Genomic DNA, 17,853 nt, shown 5'->3' with positions numbered 1-17,853 from the left:
ACAGCAGACGGGCTGCTCGGGGAGGCAGCAGTTAACCCCTGTACACGGCAGGGCAGCGTAGCCAGAGGGAGCCAGGAAGGCGGGGCAGGGGGAGGGGGCCCGGTTCTCCCAGCCCCGACCTCCGGGGAGACTGGAGTCTCCGGACACCGTGACCGAGATGTGCAGCGCCCGGGGCTGCTGGCCGCCGTTGAGGCAGCGAGGCCGCAGCAGCGGTGAGAGCCTGAGTGTCCGGCACTGCGTCATGGCGCGCTCCCTCCCTCCCCGTGCTGGGGCCCCTTCCTGTCAGCTCAGGCAGAACCGTGCTCAGTGGGGGCTGCATTAAAGGCAGGAGAAGCTCGGGGCTGGCGCCGTGGCTCACACGGCTAACCCTCCGCCTGCGGCGCCAGCATCCCATGTGGGCGCCGGATTCTGTCCTGGTTGCCCCTCTTCCAGGCCAGCTCTCTGCTGTGGCCCGGGAGTGCAGTGGAGGATGGCCCAGGTCCTTGGGCCCTGCACCCACATGGGAGACCAGGAGAAGCACCTGGCTCCTGGCTTTGGATCGGCGCAGCGCCAGCCGTAGCAGCCATTTGGGGCATGAACCAACGGAAGGAAGACCTTTCTCTCTCTCTCTGTCTATAACTCTACCTGTCTAATAAATTTAAAAAAAAGAAGAAGAAGAAGAAAGGAGAGGCTCAGTGCGCAGCTCGTGTCTGTGCCCACAGAGCACCAAGACCTCCTACAGTGCGTGGCTGGGGACAAGACGGGCTCCCAGGGAACCCAGCGCCCAAACCCAGGCACGCGAGAAGCTCCCTCCGGCCTAGCGAGGAAGCCAGAGCTGTGTGACACAGGAACAGCGGCTCCTGGCCACCAGGAAGGGTCCAGCGGCTCCTGGCCACTGGAAGGGTCGCCAGCTGCCCAGGGAGGCGGGGGGCAGCAGCTTTCGGCCAGGGGCACAGACACGTCTGCCTGGGGGCCAGCGCGCGTCACACGCTGAAGTCTCACAGAAACGCGTGATGCCGAGCGCACCACGCGGCACACACAGCCGCCCCACAGACTCTCACTGGAACTCAGCAAAACCGGCAAGCTGCAGGACGCACACCTGTGGCTCACACGCAAGACGGCGCAAGGCTGGCTGCAGACGGAGCGGAGCAAAGGCTGAGCGTGAGGGTGCGCGGCGCCTCACTCAGCAGCGGGACCCCCAGGGGGACGTGCAGCCTGTCCCCAAAGGAGGACGGTGCGCTCCACAGGCCGGGAGCCGGGCCTGCGGCCACGCCCTCCACGGGCCCTCGGGCCTGCCGTCGGGCACCTCCCACCAAAACCCCAGCACTGAAACCCGTGCTCTCGAGCGCCAACCTCATGAGCAAACGCTCGAGGCAGCGAGCACCTGCTCTCAGAACGCAGCACAGAGGCAGGTACACGTACAGGGTGCACACTCACGTGAGCCACGAAGACACCGGGGCCCTGCCGGAGGGCGTGGTTAGCATCAGATCGGGCTCACCGACGTGGTGTGGAACAAGGTGATGCGGGCACGGAAGGGCCTGCACCGAGCCCCAGCGAGGCCCCCGGCAGGCCAGCTGCAGCCGGGGAGATGCCCCACACAGCTCACGGCTTCTCACACACACTTGCCAGGCACTGGCGAACGGTCCAGCGGTGAGTGAGGGCCTGGCGACCTCTGTCCAGGTGAGTCCGAGTACTCCCAGTCCCAGCGCAGCGGCAGACACCAAGTCACAGCCTGGGTGGACGCAGGCCACCAGACAGGTCTGCGCGTGCTGCCCGAGGCAGCGCGGCCTGAGCCACGGTTAATGAGGGGGACAGGTCTGCGCGTGCTGCCCGAGCCAGCGTGGCCTGAGCCATGGTTACGTGAGGGGCCCCTGAGCTCAGGATGCTGCAGGGGAGGACCCCTGTCCAGCTGGGATCGAGACAAGCAGTGAGAGCTGGGTGCTCCTCCCCCAACGTGCCCCACCGCACCCTGCCGGCCCAGGCTCCCAGCTGCCCCTCAGCACAGCGAGGAGATGGCAGACGCCCAGGGCGGCCCCGGATGTGAGGAAACAGCCGTGAGCCGTGCACACCCCAGCAGAACGGCCCTGACCCCTTGACAGAGGTGGGAACGTTCTAGAACATGCTGCCCCTAGACCAAAGTGCCCTTGAGCTTAACACTTAAAGTCCTTGTGCACCGGTAGGGTCAGGCCAGAGTGTGTCCCGTGCCACGTGTCCCCAGGGCCCAGGGGGCTGCTGCTTCAGTGTCTCGGGGGAGTCCCTGCGGACATCACAGGATGGGCATTAGTGCGGTCAGGCGGGGCAGCCACGCCAGGTGCCAGTTGACGGGAGAGCGTTCCCCACCCCCTCCTCTGACAGCAGTGCCACCTCCAGCAGCACAGGTGCGGGGGACCAGGAAGACCCAGGGGCGGCAGGAGGACTCCAGGTGGTAGCCAGCACGGCCACTGCCTGAGAGAAAGCCACTTCCTGTCAGCACAGCTCCTTCCAGGAAGTCCCGGACGCGACCCGCGGCGCCTGCTGTCAGAGCCTCATGCGAACGCAATGATCTGACAAGTTTATCTCGGAAGTTCACGCACACGAGGGCTCTTCAAAAAGCTCAAGGAAAACAGACGAAAAACTCCAAGGATTTCAACTTTTACGCCAGAATAAACCAACCTTTTAACTCCTCTTTGCGTGAACCTGTTCAAGTCCCCTCGCGAGGTCTGACACCGGGATCGCTACCCCTGCCGACAGCTTGGCTGACCGGCCCTGCACATCTGCAGCCAGCCTGGCTCGGAAGGAGGCCAGGGCCCCACCAAGGGCTCCAAATGGGCTCGCTGCCCTGGGCTTCTCCTTCGCCAAGGCTGCATGACCCACTTCAGGAAGACGCTCCCACGGATGGAGCGTGGAGCCCGAGACCGCTGGCCTGACTCCTCCTGTCCCGTCCGGGGGCAGACAGGACACAGGGCAGAGGAAGGCGCGCACGCTGCACCCACGTGTCCCACAGTCCTACCTGGGTGTCCCTCTCGTCCCCCTCCGCGTGGACGGCGCAGGGGCAGCCCTCCTGCGGGCGCTCTGAGACGATGCGCACCTCTACGCCGGGCAGCGGGGTTCCCACAGAACCTGCAGGACAAGCACAGAGCTGAGGGCGTGGAGGACAGACCCGAGCAGGCCTTGGCGCCAGCGTCCTGAGGGGGGCCTGGGCTCCACGACTTCGAGAGGCTGACCCGAGGACCCCAGTGACGCCGCCGCCGTCCTCGGTGCGGGTGGTGAGTGTGCAGGGCGGGAAGGCGCCGACGCCTCTGCTCGGCACTGGGCCCCTCAGCCACATCAGGACACCTCTGTCGTAAGGACAAGGCTGCAGCGCGGAGCTGGACACACTGGCTCCGGCCAGCGAGGCTGCCCCGGCACCTCCTGGAGCGGCTATGCGAGCAGGGCTCAGGACTGGAGCAGGACGGCGGCGCCGCCCCACCAGGCACGGCTGGAGCCTGCTCCCCCTCCTGCTCAGGCCAAGCCCTCTGTGAAAACGGCAGCTCAGCCACACCGTCAGGCTTGGAGCACAAGGGGACATGGGGCCCGTGGGGCCTGTGGACCTGCTGGGGCCATGGCACTGCCACATCCCAGCTACCCAGCGCGGCAGCGGGACCTGCACCGACGCAGATGGCGGCCAGCCCTCTCAGGCCAACAGGGACTGTGCAGCTGGCAGTAGCGGGAGACGTGACCCTGTCGCTCTTCAAGGAGTCCAGCACCACTGCCCAGGCGACCTGAACTGGGCTTTGGCCTCTGTGCTGGTGCCTGGGCCCCAGCGGAGGGACACAGGCTGGAAGGCCCAGGAGCCCCACCACCTCCCTGAGTCACTCCCCCCGCTCAGGAAGGCCAGCGCGGACTCTGCCCACCCGCTGGTCCTGCCTGGCACACGCCTCAGCTTCCAGAGAGCCTCAGGCTCTGCACTCAGGTGGACACAGGGGCCGGAGAGACCGGGCTCCCAGGCTGGGGGCCTGAGCAGGGAGGAGACCAGGCCTGAATGCAAGCCCAGACCCTTCAGCTGCACACAAACCCACGGAGCGCCGGGGCTGTGGCAGTGGTTCATCCCACACGAGCGCCGGCTGCTCCACACCAATCCAGCTCCCCGCTAATGCACCTGGGAAAGCAGTGGAGGGTGCCCAAGAGCTTGGCCCTGCACCCACACGGAAGACCCAGGAACAGCTCCTGCTCCTGGCTTTGGCCGTTGGGGATGCTTGGGGGAGCGAGCCAGCAGGTGGAAGACCTCTCGTCTCTAACTCTACCTTTCAATCAAATAAACAAGAAGACCGATCTCAGTCTGAAACACAGGAGCTGAAACCACGAAGCTTCTATGAAAAAACAGCAGAAAATCTCCGAGACCTTGGGCTATGCACAGGCCTTTAAGCCACGACACCAAAAGGACAGCACGGACGAGCACATGGTCCACGGCCAAACCAAGGGCTGGCGCAGAGCCCCAGGCTGGGCAAGTGCTGACTCGTCCACTTATCAGAGAGGGACTTGTCCCTCAAGCCCCTTTTAAAGACTGCTTATTTTTTATTGATTTGAAAGGCTGGGTGACAGCGCGCTATTCACTTTCCAGCTCATTCCCTGGATGGCCTAGAACAGCCATGGCTGGGCCGAGCCAGGCCAAAGGCAGTGGGCAAGAGCTCCGTCCAGTCTCCCACGTGGAGGCAAGGACCCAAGTACTGATTCTCACTGCTGTCTTCCGGGTGCACATCAGAAGGAAGCTGGATCAGCAGTGGAGGCGGCTTGGAGCCCACAAACCCGAGACACTCTGTGCAACCACGTGGGACACGCGTCTCAGCCCCCACACCCTCGTATGGGACATGGCAATGACGTGGTGTCTCAGACCCCAATATGGGGTGTGGGCGACCATGTGTTGTCTCAGCCCCCCGGCCCATGTGGGACGTGGGGACCACATGGCGCCTCAGCCCACTGCTCTGAAATGCTCACACCCACTCATTCATTTGAGAGGCAGAGCACCAGAGGAGTAGAATGCGTTTAAACATCTGATACAGGACTCTGGCCCAGAATTTTAAAAAACTCCAAGCTCCAATAAAACCAGTGCCCTGCCCCCAACTCTGAAAGCGGGCAGAAGTTTGGGCAGACTTCAACCAAGATGACTCAAGAACGCGAGAAACACGGTGCAGAGACGCTCGGGCCACCGTGGGGCCAAGACAGAGGAGGCCCCGCTCACCCACGCCCTGCAGTATGACCCGACAAGGGCAGCCCGTCCTGTGCCCTGGACGGGGCAGCCGCCACATCTCACACAGCAACCCCACAAACCCACATACAGGTGTGCACAGCGTCTCCAGCAGCGTGACTGCCCCAGACCGGAAGTGACCGCCTTCCCACCACCGCAGGCTCAAGAGCAGTGGCACAGCCACACAGTGGAAGCCACCCGCACACGTGGCACAAGCACGCTAAGCAGCCGATGCCACCCGCACACGCCCCGCACGCTAGGCTGTGGACATCACCCGCACACGCCCCGCACGCTAGGCTGTGGACATCACCCGCACACGCCCCGCACGCTAGGCTGTGGACATCACCCGCACACGCCCCGCACGCTAGGCTGTGGACATCACCCGCACACGCCCCGCACGCTAGGCTGTGGACATCACCCGCACACGCCCCGCACGCTAGGCTGTGGACATCACCCGCACACGCCCCGCACGCTAGGCTGTGGACATCACCCGCACACGCCACGCACGCTAGGCTGTGGACATCACCCGCACACGTGACGCAAGCACACTAGGCTGTGGACATCACCCGCACACGTGACGCAAGCACACTAGGCTGTGGACATCACCTGCACACGTGACGCAAGCACGCTAGGCTGTGGACATCACCCGCACACGCCCCGCACGCTAGGCTGTGGACATCACCCGCACACGTGACGCAAGCACACTAGGCTGTGGACATCACCTGCACACGTGACGCAAGCACGCTAGGCGGCAGATGCCACCCACACACGCCCTGCACGCTAGGCTGTGGACATCACCCGCACACGTGACACAAGCACGCTAGGCTGTGGACATCACCCGCACACGTGACGCAAGCACGCTAGGCGGCAGACGCCACCCGCACACGTAACGCACGCTAAGCGCAGACGCCCCCGCCCAGCCCTGCAGGATCCATCTCTGAGACCTCCAGGGAGAGCAAAACCACGATTGGAGAAAACATGAGAGGGGCCAGCGTCCTGGGGGCAAAGCATCCACGAGGTCACGCCAGCACGGAGGGGCCTCACGCCAGGAATGTCCACCCCAGCAGGGAAGAGGCGCGCACTCGGGCCCTCTCCTGCCGGAGGCACCCGTGGAGGCTGACTGGATTTGGGGTGGGTGGCATGGCCAGCACAGGCTCCTGGGCTCAGGGCGCCTGGTTCTTCCCTGGCACCTCCTTGGGCGAAGGAAGGGCCTGGGAGAAGAGTGGCCTCTACCCTGCCTGGCACCCGGGAGAGAGGGACAGGCCGCGGCCAACCCAAGCCGTGAAGGCGCCCGGGTCGGGCACCCAGTGTGGGCAGAGACCACAGCGCGTACCTGGCAGGCGACGGTCAGCCGCCAGCGGGTTGGACAGGGCCATGCCGATCTCGGTCATGCCGTAGCGCTCCAGCAGGGTGTGGCCCGTGATGCTCCTCCACTTCTCCAGCACGGGCACGGGTAGGGCGGCCGAGCCCGACACCATCAGCCTGCGGCACAAGCACAGGGTTTCCCGCAGGGCGAGAGGCAGACCTCAGGGCGCGCCCGACTGCCGGCGCTGGATCTTCCATTCGTCCCAAAAACATCACTTTGGGCTAAAACTTTTTTTCAAAGATTTTCTTCTTTATTTGAAAGGCAGAATTAGAGAGAGGAGGAGAAAGAGAGAGAGGTCTTCCATCCTCTGGTTCACTGGTTCACTCCCCCAGTGGCCACAATGGCTGGGCTGGGCCAGAATGAAGCCAGGAGCCAGGAGCCAGGAGCCTCCGAGTCTCCCTGTGGTGCAGGGGCCCAAGGACTTGGGCCACCTTCCACTGCTTCCCCAAGTGCATTAGCAGGGAGCTGGAGTGCAAGTGGAGCAGCCAGGACTTGAACCAGTGTCCATATAAGATGCCAGCTCCGCCAACAGTGGCTTAACCAATTTTGCTTTTTAAGAAGAATCTAGGTCCTCAAAAGGAACGTTTCATCAAGAACAAAGGCTGGGGCCGGCACTGTGGTGCAGCAGGTAAAGCCTGCAGTGCCGGCATCCCATATGGGCGCAGGTTCGAGACCCGGCTGCTCCACTTCCTATCCAGCTCTCTGCTGTGGTCTGGGAGGGCAGTGGAGGATGGCTCAAGTCCTTGGGCCCTGCACCCGCGTGGGAGACCTGGAAGAAGTTCCTGGCTCCTGGTTTTGGATCAGTCCAGCTCTGGCCATTGGGGCCATTTGGGGAGTGAACCAGCAGATGGAAGACCTCTCTCTGCCTCTTCTTGTCTATAACTCTGTCTTTCAAAAAAATAAATAAATAAATCTTTAAAAGAAAAAAAAAAAAACCAGCGGTTTCCAGGGGCTCTGGAGGGCTCCTCACAAGTGACCAAAATGCCAGTCTCAGCCCTGAGGACAACGGGGACGCTGCAGTGACAACAGAGTGTGGCGAGACACAGCCTGCAGGAGCAGGGGCTCCAAGACCACCCAGCTCCAGCTGGCAGCAGGGATGGTCCCACCTGCGTGACACTGAGGAGAGCTCTGCTGTCTTCCCCAGACCTCTCTGGAGCAGCAGGTGCGTGGGGTGGGGGCCTCTGTGAGGGCTCAGCTCAGCAGTACAGGCTGCCACGGCATGTAGCCCACGATATACAGCCCACGGTGTGCAGTCCACAGTGTACAGCCCATGGCATGCAGCCCACAGCGTGCAGCCCACAGTGTACAGCCCACAGTGTACAGCCCACGACGTGCAGCCCATGGCGTGCAGCTCATGGCATGTAGCCCACGGCGTGCAGCCCATGGCGTGTAGCCCACGGCGTGCAACCCACAGTGTACAGCCCACGACGTGCAGCCCATGGTGTGTAGCCCACAGTGTACAGCCCACGGCGTGCAGCCCATGGTGTGTAGCCCACAGCGTGCAGCCCACAGTGTACAGCCCACGGCGTGCAGCCCATGGCGTGTAGCCCACAGCGTGCAGCCCACAGTGTACAGCCCACGGCGTGTAGCCCATGGCGTGTAGCCCACGGCATGCAGCCCATGGCGTGTAGCCCACGGCGTGCAGCCCACAGTATACAGCCCACGGCGTGCAGCCCCCAGGGCTCTGCCCACGGTCAACACCGCCACATCTCCTTCCCTTCTTTCCCCGTTCCCCGACCTTCTTGCACGTGGCTCTTGAGCTAGAACTGCTGCTGACCCTGTGCCACATGCATGGCCTGCCACAGACCCCTCCCCGGCCTCCCCCAGAAGAGCTGGGCCCATCTTCAAGAGGGGCTGGGCTCAGGTGAGCGAGCGTCAGTGTCGGAAGTGAGGGCTCCTGTCGTCGCAGCATCCCCCAGGAGAAGGGGGCAGGGAGCTGGCAGGAAGAGACGAGGGGTGGGGAGGGAGGAGGCGGGGGAGGGAGAGGAGAGGGCTGGGAGGGAGGAGGGGGATCAGGAGGGAAGGGGCTGGGGGAGGGGGAGGGCTGGGAGAGAGGAGGCAGGGGGAGGGAGAGGTGAGGGCTGGGAGGGAGGTGGGGGACCAGGAGGCCAGGAGGGAAGGGGCTGGGGGAAGGGGGGAGGGCTGGGAGGGAGGGGGCGGGCTGGGAAGATCAGGAGGCGGGGGAGGGGGCAGCCCTAGTCTGGCAGGCTAGAGCGGGGCGAGGGGCACAGACAGGCGCCAGAGCAGACGGAGCAAGGGGCACCCGCTGCCCTCCCCTCATCTGTCACTCCGCCACGGAGCAGGACAGAGCGGCCAGGAGACGCGACGGCAGACGCGTCCTTCCGAGGAGCGGCAGGCACTGCAGGAGACGGGCAGAGGTGATGATGGGCGACAGCGCACCTGCTGCTGTGTGGCTGCAGGGGGGCAGGCGCTCGCTCACCTGATGTTCTCCTTGCAGACGGCGCGCACAAAGTCCTGGACGTGCGGCTGGGTGAAGTGTGCGGCGTAGTGATCCATCAGCTTGCTGTAGATGGTGGGCACGGCCATGAACACGCTAACCCGCGGGGGCTCAGAGCTCAGGAACTTCTCCCAAACCTACAGAGAGGCCCGAGGTGACGTGGCGCCGCCAAGCTCTGAGCACAGATCCCTGGGGTTGCACACTTCTGCCCTCTGCAGGGCGCTTCAGGCTGCACTGGACCGGCCGCGGGGGGGGGGGGGCAGTATCTGTCACCCTCACCGGCTGCTCAGAGCGAGGAGGCGCACGCAGCCCGAGCCTGGAGCTCCGGTGGTTCTGCCTGCGGGACGTCTCTCCCGAGCAGACTCCCGAGGTAGCAGAGCGGTGCGGACGGCAGGGAGCGAGCCACCTCTGTGCAGCCACCAGCAGTCAATGGTGCCCAGGACCCAACCGGTCCCTGCCAACTCGGCTCTGGGGCATTCAACACGCAAGTCACTCTACGAGCCCCACCTAACTCTCAGGGTCCCAGGAGGGGCTACTGGGCACACGTGTGGAGAGCCCGTGCACAGAGCGTGTTGTGTGTGTGGTGTGCAGACCCTGTGCACAGTGTGTTGTGTGTGTGTAGCGTGCAGACCCCGTGCACAGAGCATGTTGTGTGTGTGTAGCATGCAGACTCCGTGCAGAATGTGTTGTGTGTGTGGCGTGCAGACCCCATGCACAGAGTGTTGTGTGTGTGTGTGTCATGCAGATCCTGTGCACAGAGCGTGTTGTGTGTGGCTGCTGTGGCGACCCCGTGCACAGAGCGTGTTGTGTGTGTGTGGCGTGCAGACCCCGTGCACAGAGCGTGTTGTGTGTGTGTGGCTGCTGTGGCAACCCCGTGCACAGAGCGTGTTGTGTGTGTGTGGCTGCTGTGGTGACCCCGTGCACAGAGCGTGTTGTGTGTGTGTGGCGTGCAGACCCCGTGCACAGAGCGTGTTGTGTGTGTGTGGCATGCAGACCCTGTGCACAGAGCGTGTGTGTGTGTGGCGTGCAGACCCCGTGCACAGAGCGTGTTGTGTGTGTGTGGCGTGCAGACCCCGTGCACAGAGCGTGTTGTGTGTGTGTGGCTGCTGTGGCGACCCCGTGCACAGAGCGTGTTGTGTGTGTGTGGCGTGCAGACCCCGTGCACAGAGCGTGTTGTGTGTGTGTGGCTGCTGTGGCAACCCCGTGCACAGAGCGTGTTGTGTGTGTGTGTGGCGTGCAGACCCCGTGCACAGAGCCTGGCCATGGCTATGCTTCACACCTGCTGCCCGTCCTCCCGGCACTGTGACTGCTGCCTCTTCAGCGCCAGCTGCCTGCAGCACGGCCCATGAACGGCGGACAGGCCCTGGGGCAGCGTCCCTGCCCGGACGGCTCCCGACTGCCCTGGGCTGGGAGGCCTCGCCGCTCCCGGGATTCGTGGACATCAGCAGAGTGGCAAGGGCAGTGCTGACACAAACCAACGCAGCTGCCTCCAGGGCCTCCCAACAACCAGACCGCGGGACTGCTCAGACCCGGGGTCCCCTCCCGAGAGCAGCCAGGACGCAGTGAGGCAGCCAGACCACAGCCAGGCCTGGGGGCTGCCGCAGCCCGGTCACCCAACGGCAGGACCAGATCGGGCGCAGCACTGCCCAGGCCCCGCAGGCCTCGGCCGGGGCCTCCCCTGCTGCCACAGCCTGAGGAAGTCAGGCGGTGTGGCGCCGAGACCCTGCAGAGCTGGGCGTGGGCATGGCGGCGCATCCGTCCACGCCCTCGCTCACCTGGCAGGCGAGGGGGCACTGCAGGTGTCCTGCCGCCCGAGCCTGCTCGCACACTGGGGCCGGCGCGGGACTTAGTGATGCTGGGGCTGGGCTCAGGCACACACTCGGAAGCCCAGGGCTTACGGAGGGGCGCGACCTCCTCCAGCCACACCACTCCGCTTCAGCTTGAGGATCTGCTGCGGCATCACGGCTTCCCAAGCCTTTAAGGACGCTGAAACCCGGAGCCTCGTGTCCCAGACGGCTGGCAGCGAGCAGCAGTGGGTAAGCTGCTGCCTGCCGCGCTGGCATCCCATTAAGAGCACCGCTTGAGCCTTGCTGCTCCATGTCTGCCCCACTCCCTGCTGCAGCCTGGGAAAGCGGCAGAGGATGGCTCCAGGGCTTTGTCCCCTGCCACCCGTGGGAGACCTGGATGGAGCTCCAGGCTCCCGGCTTCAGCCTGGCCCGCCCCCGCTGCTGCAGCCCCACGGGGAGGGAACAGCAGGTCCAAGATCTCCCCACCACACAGCTGCTTCTCAAACACATGAATATTTTAAGAGACGGAGACCCTGGTGTCTGGGGGCTGCACCTGGTCTCAGAGGGTCCTCACGAGGGGGCGAGAGGGTTGCTCACGTGCATCCCACCCCTCTCTGCTTCCTGCTTGCGGTGTGGTCGTCCGCCCGCCACCCCTGCGCTGACCAATGCCTGATCCTGGGCTGTGAACCTCTGAACTGGAAGGCCAGATAAACCTTCTTCCCTCAAGAAATGAAAAGAGCTCAGGAACAATGAAGGGTGTGACTGGACCCTCTGCACGCTAAGGAGTAGGCAACAGCACCCGACGTGGGCACAGGACACCAGCCACACAGCACACGGACTCCAGGGCACAGACCCCCCACGCAGACCCCAGGGTGCAGGCCCCAGGGCGCAGACCTCCCCACACAGACCCCCCCCACAGACCTCCCACGCAGACCCCAGGGCGCAGACCCCAGGGCAAAGACCCGCCATGCAGACCCCAGGGTGCAGACCCCCCCCACAGACCCCAGGGTGCAGGCCCCAGGGCACAGACCTCCCCACACAGACCCCAGGGTGCAGGCCCCAGGGTGCAGACCTCCCCACACAGACCCCCCCCACAGACCCCCCCACAGACCCCAGGGTGCAGACCTCCCCACACAGACCCCAGGATCCAGACCCCCCCCCACAGACCCCAGGGTGCAGGCCCCAGGGCACAGACCTCCCCCCACAGACCCCCCCCCACAGACCCCAGGGTGCAGACCTCCCCACACAGACCCCAGGGCAGAGACCTCCCACACAGACCCCCCCCACAGACCCCCAGGGCACAGACCTCCCCACACAGACCCCAGGGCACAGACCTCCCACACAGACCCCCCCCACAGACCCCCAGGGCACAGACCCCAGGGCACAGACCTCCCCACACAGACCCCAGGGTGCAGGCCCCAGGGCGCAGACCTCCCCACACAGACCCCCCCCACAGACCCCCCCACAGACCCCAGGGTGCAGACCTCCCCACACAGACCCCAGGATCCAGACCCCCCCCACAGACCCCAGGGTGCAGGCCCCAGGGCACAGACCTCCCCACACAGACCCCCCCCACAGACCCCAGGGTGCAGACCTCCCCACACAGACCCCAGGGCACAGACCCCCCACACAGACCCCAGGGTGCAGACCTCCCCACGCAGACCCCAGGGCACAGACCCCAGGGCACAGACCTCCCACACAGACACCCCCCCACAGACCCCAGGGTGCAGGCCCCAGGGCAGAGACCCCCGAGCATAGCCTCCAAGGGCAGCAGCTCCCGGGCCCCAGTGCCTATGGGACCCCCGGGGGAGGGCTGGGGTGCCTGTCCACAGTGTGTCGGGAGAAAACCCATCCTCCAGTGGGCAGAGGTTCTCTCACCCCCAAGGGCCCCTGGACCTTTGTTCTGGAGCATGGAACACCTGCGCTCACCTCCACCCAGGACAAAATGCACCTTGGCCTCTGGCCACGTGCCCTAGTGCCCTGCATGACCCCAGCACGAAGGTCTCACAAGGAATGCAGCTTGTGTGCACTCCTTTCAGTAATGAAAACCCATGCCTGCACCAAAAGGAATCCATTCCACAGCCACCCTCTCACTCTGCGGCGCAACAGAGCCCTGTGCCCACCGGGAGCCCTCAGCCCACGGTCCAGGCACCACATTTGGAGCCTCCGGAGAGACGGTGCTCTGGGCTCCACTGCAAGCCTACAAGTCACCAATGTCCCCAACTGACAGAAGGAAACAGGAAGTTGAGAGGCCATGGAGGCCGGGGGCGCGGCTGGCATGCCACCATGTCTTCCGGACTGCCTGGCCAGGAAGCACACGTGCCAGCTCTGCACGGCCACTTGTGGTGGTGTCACCCAACCACAGCTCTCTGCACGACCGTCCCAGGAGTCAGGTGGGGCCTGTGGCCTGGCCTCTGCGCCAGAGGAGCTGGGAGCTGGGAGCTGGCGTGGAGGCCACCACTCCCACGGCCCTGAGGCGAGGGGCCCTGCAGGTGGGGTCAAGCAGGGTCTCCAGACTGGAGATATTACCCTGGATATCAACAGAAGAGAGCCCACGTGCCGACAGAAGAGACGCCCGTGAGATGCAGGCCACCTCCTGAAGCCATCAGAGGCGAGGAGCAAAGCCCCATGCAGCGTCCAGGTGGAGCCCTGGCAACACCGTGGCATCCGCGCCACCGTTTCAGCCCTCTGACCCCCAGAAGCAGAAGAGGCGGGCGACGACCAGGTGTCATGGCAGCCCTGGACCCCGGGTGGGTCCACACCAGACAGGACCACATGGACGTGCCCGCTGCCTGGACCCCGGGTGGGTCCACACCAGACAGGACCACATGGACGTGCCCGCTGCCTGGACCCCGGGTGGGTCCACACCAGACAGGACCACATGGACGTGCCCGCTGCCTGGACCCCGGGTGGGTCCACACCAGACAGGACCACATGGACGTGCCCGCTGCCTGGACCCCGGGTGGGTCCACACCAGACAGGACCACATGGACGTGCCCGCTGCCTGGACCCCGGGTGGGTCCACACCAGACAGGACCACATGGACGTGCCCGCTGCCTGGACCCCGGGTGGGTCCACACCAGACAGGACCACATGGACGTGCCCGCTGCCTGGACCCCGGGTGGGTCCACACCCGAGAGGACCGCCCTGGACTCACCAGCTGGGCATTGAACTCCGGCAGCATCACGCAGGTGGCGCCTACCCAGAGTGGACACAGCAGCTTGTTGACCACGCCGTGGACGTGGTGCAGAGGGAGGACGTGCAGGATGACATCATCTTTAGTCCAGGCCCACGTGTGCACCAGGCCGGTCACCTGAGGGGACAGCAGACGGAGAAGGAGCAGGACGCTTCAGAGGGGACACACTCACCGGCGAGGGGACGGCCAGCCGTCCGTGTCGCCCTCTCAGCACCTGCAGAGAGGGGTGACAAGTGGCCACGGCTGTGCGGGTGCCTCTCAGCCTGGGGCAGAGCCACAGTCAGGGGTACACACAAGGGCTGGCAGACCCTGGAAAGGCCCTGTGCACACCTCCAAGGCAAGGCGCGAGTCAGCACGGCCTTCCCCAGCCGGGGCCCGAGCAGAGCACAGCTCTGGACCACGGACACCTGCGAGGCGCAGGGTGGCAGGGCCAGGTTGTCAGGCTTCCTCCACTCTGCCGTGAGCCTCTGTGCGGCCGCCTGCCCACTGGCCCTGTGCTGCCTGTGCCTCCCGCCCTCCAGGGGGCAGCACGCACTCCTGGGAGGGTGGGGTCCGAGCAGGTGCGTCCCGCCCTCCTCTGCGTGGCTCAGGCTCCTCTTCCATGGCTGCTGCTCCACGGGGGGCTGCCTCCTGGGAGGGGCAGGCCCAAGTGGGGAGCAGTGGCGCTCAGGGCCTGCGGGCACTCAGAAGCCACACTCGGGCGGCAGCTCACGGAGGGAGCCGGCGTCCTCAGAGGCTCTGGGGCCCCTCGTTAGGCCCTGGCACGTGGCTGGCACCTGAGAGGCCCCACGTCACACAGTGCCCCACGCAGGACCCTCCATCCCCTGCACCCAGTGCTCGCCCAGCGCCTGCCCTCGTGGGCACAGCTGGGGCCGCATCCGGGGACCCCTGGCTGCCAAGCGGCTCACGTGCTCTGAAGAACGGCACGGCACGCACAGTCACGAATGACCCACGGCCGAGGAAACGGACACAGGTGCGGGAGCGTCTCTGGCCCAGGGACGCTTTCCAGGAGCCAGCTCCAAGTGATGCCGCCAGCCTCGGGACGAGGGAAGCCACAGCAGAGCCCACCCCGCGGCGGCCTGTGGGACCCGGCACTCACCATGGCCCCAAGGTTGCTGTGGGTGATCAGCGCACCCTTGGGCTTCCCGGTGGTGCCGCTGGTGTAGACGATCATAGCGCCCCGGTGTCTCCACTCCCGCTCCTGGGCCTGCTCCTCTGCTGTCCCCTCTGCTGTCCCAGTGTAGACGGAGGGCGAGAGAGGCAAGAGCGGGACCCCCAGCTTTCTGGCAACTGGGCTCAGGAGCTCCACGTGCTCCGGGCTGGCCACAGCCACGGAGCTCTGGGAGTCCCGGAGGAAGTACTCGAGCTGGGCCTCGGGGTGCTTCCTGTAGAGGGGGACGGCGATGCCACCGCTCATCCATGAGGCCCACTGGGCAACGACGTAGGCGGCGTCGTTGGAGCACAGGAAGGACACGCGTTCCTCTCGGAGGTCCTCGCTGCCACGGAGCCTGCAGATCTCCCGAGACAGCTGCAGGCTGCGGCGGTACAGCTCCTTGTAGGTGTGGCGGCCGTGCTGGTCGACCAGGGCAATTCTGTCCCCAAAGCCCAGTGCTCGGGTGAAGACGGGGGCTGTCCTGTCCGAGGGGAGCCCCGGGGCTGTGTGTGTCGCAGGAGCAGATCGGCAGGAGGCTAAGACACACAGCAGGCGTCGAAAGGGCCGCATCGAGTGGGGCGACACTGCACGGGCAAACACCCCCATAGTCAACTGGGGACAAAGCAAGGGCACAGCAGTTAGCGGCTTCCTGGTGCGTCCTGGCAGCACCCTTCCCCGGCCGGCGCCGTGGTGCAGCGTGCCGACGCCACCTGCGATGCTGGGTTCCCACGTCAGACAGTCGGGGGACTTGGCTGCTCAGCTTCTGATCCGGCTCCCTACTAATGCACCTGAGAAGGCAGCGGAGGATGCCCCAAGTATTTGGGTCTCTGCCATCCAAGTGGGAGACCAGGAAGGAGTTCCTGGCTCCTGGCTTTGGCACAGCCCAGCCATTTGGGAAGTGAGCAAGCAGATGGAAGGTCTCTCTCTGTCACTCTGCCTTTCAAATAAATAAATGTTAAAAACCAAACACCCGGGGCCGGTGCTATGGCACAGAGGGTTAAAGCCCTGGCCTGAAGCGATGGCATCCCATATGGGCGCTGGTTCGAGACCCGGCTGCTCCACTTCCAGTCCAGCTCTCTGCTATGGCCTGGGAAGGCAGTAGAAGATGGCCCAAGTCCTTGGGCCCCTGCACCAGCGTGGGAGACCGGGAAGAAGCTCCTGACTTCAGATCAGCGCAGTTCTGGTGGTTGCAGCCATCTGGGGAGTGAACCAGCAGATGGAAGACCTCTCTATCTCCACCTCTCTCTGTAACTCTGTCTTTCAAATAAATAATAAAATAAATCTTAAAAAAAAAAAAAAGGTAAAAAACCAGACACCTTCTGAAACCCTAGAAGAAGCTCACTCTGAACCACAGGGCGACATCCCCAAACACTGATGGGCAGTGCTGGCTAACACAGCGGCTCAGGAGGTCCACCCAGCCTCTCAGCCACCTCAAGACTCTCAAACACGGATGGGCAGTGCTGACACAGCGGCTCAGGAGGTCCACCCCCCAGCCTCTCAGCCACCTCAAGTCTCTCAACAATGAAACAAACCAGGGAAAACCAAGCAGTAGCAGTGAAATTCAACAAACTCAAGGTGAATTCCGGTGAACACTTTAGACTTGTCTGGGCAGCTGAGTGACACCAGTGACAGCCAATCAGAACTCAAATTGAGCACGCAGCTCTGCTGAGTGTAGCCAATCAGAACTAAGGTGTAATCAGGACGACCCCAGCCAAAATGCCAGAAAAAGGTGCTCCCCAGCCTGCGGCGGCCGCTCTGCCCCGCGATCTCCGCTCGACCCTCCCCGCCGCACGGACCCAAGGACGCCCCTGTGACCCACACACCTCAGGGCTCCCGCACCGCGGACTCCGAACGTCTCCCTGTGACCGCTCCTCACATCCAAGGCGGTCACAGGTGCTATCAGTGTGACCTTTGTCCCAGCTGCCTGCCACATGCCTCTCTCCAACTCAGCCCCACAGCTGCGGGGGAAGCAGAGAGCCTGCCCACTGCAGCTCTTTCACAGGGCGGCACAGCTCCACGCAGCTGCCTGGTGCAGCTCATTCACAAGGCCGACACTCGTGCAGGGCGGCACAGCTCCACGCAGCTGGGCTGCTCCCGACGAGCAGGCTCTGCCAGCCACAGTGAGTCTGAGCCCAAGGTGGGGGCAGTGGGTTAGGCTGCCCCTGCGACGCAGGTCCCAGATCAGGACACCAGTTCACGTCCCGCTGCTCCTTCCCACCCGGCTCCCTGCCAATGCTCCTGGGAAGCAGCAGGAGGTGGCCCGAGTGCTTGGGCCCTGCCACCACGTGGAGACCTGGATGGAGTTCCTGGCTCCTGGCTCCCGTCTGTCCCAGCCCGAAAAACTGCAGCCACCTGGGGAGTGAACCAGCAGGAAGATCTCTCTCTCTGTAGCCCCCGTGTCTGCCACTCTGCCTTGCAAACAAAACATGTTTATAACCCACAAACAGGAGCACTAGATGACGATGGAAACCATCAGCCAGAAGCGCCAGGGGAACTCCGAGGGCCCCCACCCCCGCCGGCTCAACAGCAGCGTCCGCCCTGGTGCCGAGCCCCTCACTCCGCAGCTCCTGTAGGAACGCGGCTTTCCCCAGCCCCGCCTCGGGCAGGAGCTACAGGCTACCCACTCTCCTCCTGGGCACTGCGGCCTCCACGCCCCCCGAGCCGTCGCTGTGGCTCGCGGTGAGGGCCCTGAGCCCGCGTGGACGCTGAGG

At 64.5% G+C, this 17,853-nt stretch overlaps 1 protein-coding gene across 2 annotated transcripts in view; it reads right to left on the bottom strand.

The window, feature by feature from the left end:
- The window catches only part of ACSF3 (acyl-CoA synthetase family member 3), a 49,190-nt gene that overhangs the window by 24,799 nt on the left and 6,538 nt on the right, over nucleotides 1-17,853 (bottom strand). The window contains exons 2-6 of one of the 2 annotated variants that reach the window (XM_070061929.1): nucleotides 15,089-15,754; nucleotides 13,951-14,106; nucleotides 8,989-9,143; nucleotides 6,516-6,664; nucleotides 2,969-3,078 (exon numbers count right to left, since the gene is read on the bottom strand). In XM_070061929.1, coding sequence (XP_069918030.1) covers nucleotides 2,969-3,078; nucleotides 6,516-6,664; nucleotides 8,989-9,143; nucleotides 13,951-14,106; nucleotides 15,089-15,748 — 1,230 coding nt within the window. In that variant the 5' untranslated portion in view covers nucleotides 15,749-15,754. The remainder of the gene's footprint in view (nucleotides 1-2,968; nucleotides 3,079-6,515; nucleotides 6,665-8,988; nucleotides 9,144-13,950; nucleotides 14,107-15,088; nucleotides 15,755-17,853) is intronic. The other variant, XM_070061930.1, reaches the window with a different exon arrangement.

The sequence above is a fragment of the Oryctolagus cuniculus genome, chromosome 18, assembly GCF_964237555.1.
Source record: "Oryctolagus cuniculus chromosome 18, mOryCun1.1, whole genome shotgun sequence".
Classification (NCBI taxonomy): domain Eukaryota; kingdom Metazoa; phylum Chordata; class Mammalia; order Lagomorpha; family Leporidae; genus Oryctolagus; species Oryctolagus cuniculus.
The sequence above is the reverse complement of the archived record's forward strand: the minus strand, read 5'-3'. Positions and strand labels throughout refer to the sequence as shown.